The sequence below is a fragment of the Sinocyclocheilus anshuiensis genome, unplaced genomic scaffold (assembly GCF_001515605.1).
Source record: "Sinocyclocheilus anshuiensis isolate Anshui unplaced genomic scaffold, SAMN03320099.WGS_v1.1 scaffold21, whole genome shotgun sequence".
NCBI classification, from domain to species: Eukaryota; Metazoa; Chordata; class Actinopteri; order Cypriniformes; family Cyprinidae; genus Sinocyclocheilus; species Sinocyclocheilus anshuiensis.
This window is the reverse complement of record NW_015536472.1, coordinates 167,704-169,191: the sequence shown is the minus strand read 5'-3', so window position 1 is coordinate 169,191 and position 1,488 is coordinate 167,704. Positions and strand designations below refer to the sequence as shown.

Below are 1,488 nucleotides of genomic sequence, written 5' to 3'. Positions count from 1 at the left end.
TATTTGCATCATTTATGATTTATTTTATCCACCCGCAAATAATCAGAATGCATTTTTTATTACCCGACCCACGGATTATCCACAGCGCCCGTGTATATAGGAAAAGCAAAATATGTTTGCTGCCTAAATCAGACGGACTTACTGAAAATGCAAATTAATTATCTGCCAGCAGGAGGTGCTTTAAAGCGAGAGAAACAGAGGTTTCCCCGGTAAAAGCTGTACACAAAGCAGCGCTGAGCTCACACACGCATATAACATGCAAGATGACATGAAAATGACACCGAATTCTTCTAAAGACAGTCTTACTTCAGAAATACAGTGATATAAAAACACCCGCACCTCGTTTTGATTTTTAAACGTGCAGTACGTGCTCATGTTTATTTAACGAAGCCTTATTCAGCGAGCGCCACACATAAATAAATGTATGGGAAACACATCCCACAGCACAACCACCTGAGCCCAACTTCAGTCTACTCATCACCTTAACTTTAACTGTGTTTGTACCCGGTGCCATACTGATAAACACACACAGACCGTAAGTTAACTTTGGGCCAGGCGCGTGCGCCTGATCAAACAGTCTATATAAAGCTTGAAGCATCAGAATCGGTATCGGCCGATCACCATGACAAGAAATCGGTACTCAGTATCGGTTGCAAAAATCCTGATCAGAGCATCTCTAATAATTACAGATAATAATTGTGCACAGCCCTATATGATGCACCAGGCTTCAAAGGTTTAAAACAAAGCAATCGGCCTCAAGCGTCTCACCGTTTGACCAGGATGCGGATGGGGTCGGTCATGAACTTGTTGGTCATCTCCAGGATCTCGTGTGGCAGCGTGGCGCTGATGAGACACACCTGAGTGGCAGGCGGCAGGTATCGGTACACGTCGTAGATCTGTTCCTTAAAACCTGCAGAAACCAAACGCAGAGTCACACGAGTTCACACACACGATCTCGTGCAATCAGAAGCGTTTTAGGACACTTTACCTTTGTTGAGCATTTCGTCGGCTTCATCCAACACCAGCATCTTAATGGCACGAGTCCTCAAACTCCTCCTGCGGATCATATCTGACAGAGTAAGAGATTTTATTATATTATAAACATTAAACAGGATCTTCTCTTTCGAAATAACACTTGCTGTACAGTGACTTCAGAAAGAGATGCATATTAGGGCTGGGACAATAAATCTGCAAAAGTGATTCTGCATCGATTCAGAGATTTTCCAAAGGCATCGCGATTCTCTCTTGAATCGATTCTGAGCTTAGTTTTTAACAACAGATGAGCTTAGTTTTAATAGCCGTATTCTGCTTGCTTCGAGTTCCTTACACACGCACCACTTGAACCTAAAATAATCATTCATAAAAGTTCGAAAAGGTTGAAGCGAATTACAAGGATGTTCACAGTGGGCTGCGTTTACATTAATCTCGCATCATAAAAGCCGATGTGCAAGTACATTTAACCACTTACATTACTCAGCCGAACGAACA

General features: G+C 42.5%; 1 protein-coding gene across 1 annotated transcript in view; it reads right to left on the bottom strand.

Moving 5' to 3' along the window:
- Positions 1–1,488, bottom strand: part of LOC107700988 (eukaryotic initiation factor 4A-III-like) — an 11,769-nt gene that overhangs the window by 6,505 nt on the left and 3,776 nt on the right. Inside the window, exons 6-7 of the mRNA XM_016502907.1 lie at positions 989–1,069; positions 769–910 (exon numbers count right to left, since the gene is read on the bottom strand). Of these exons, the coding sequence (XP_016358393.1) occupies positions 769–910; positions 989–1,069 (223 nt within the window). The remainder of the gene's footprint in view (positions 1–768; positions 911–988; positions 1,070–1,488) is intronic.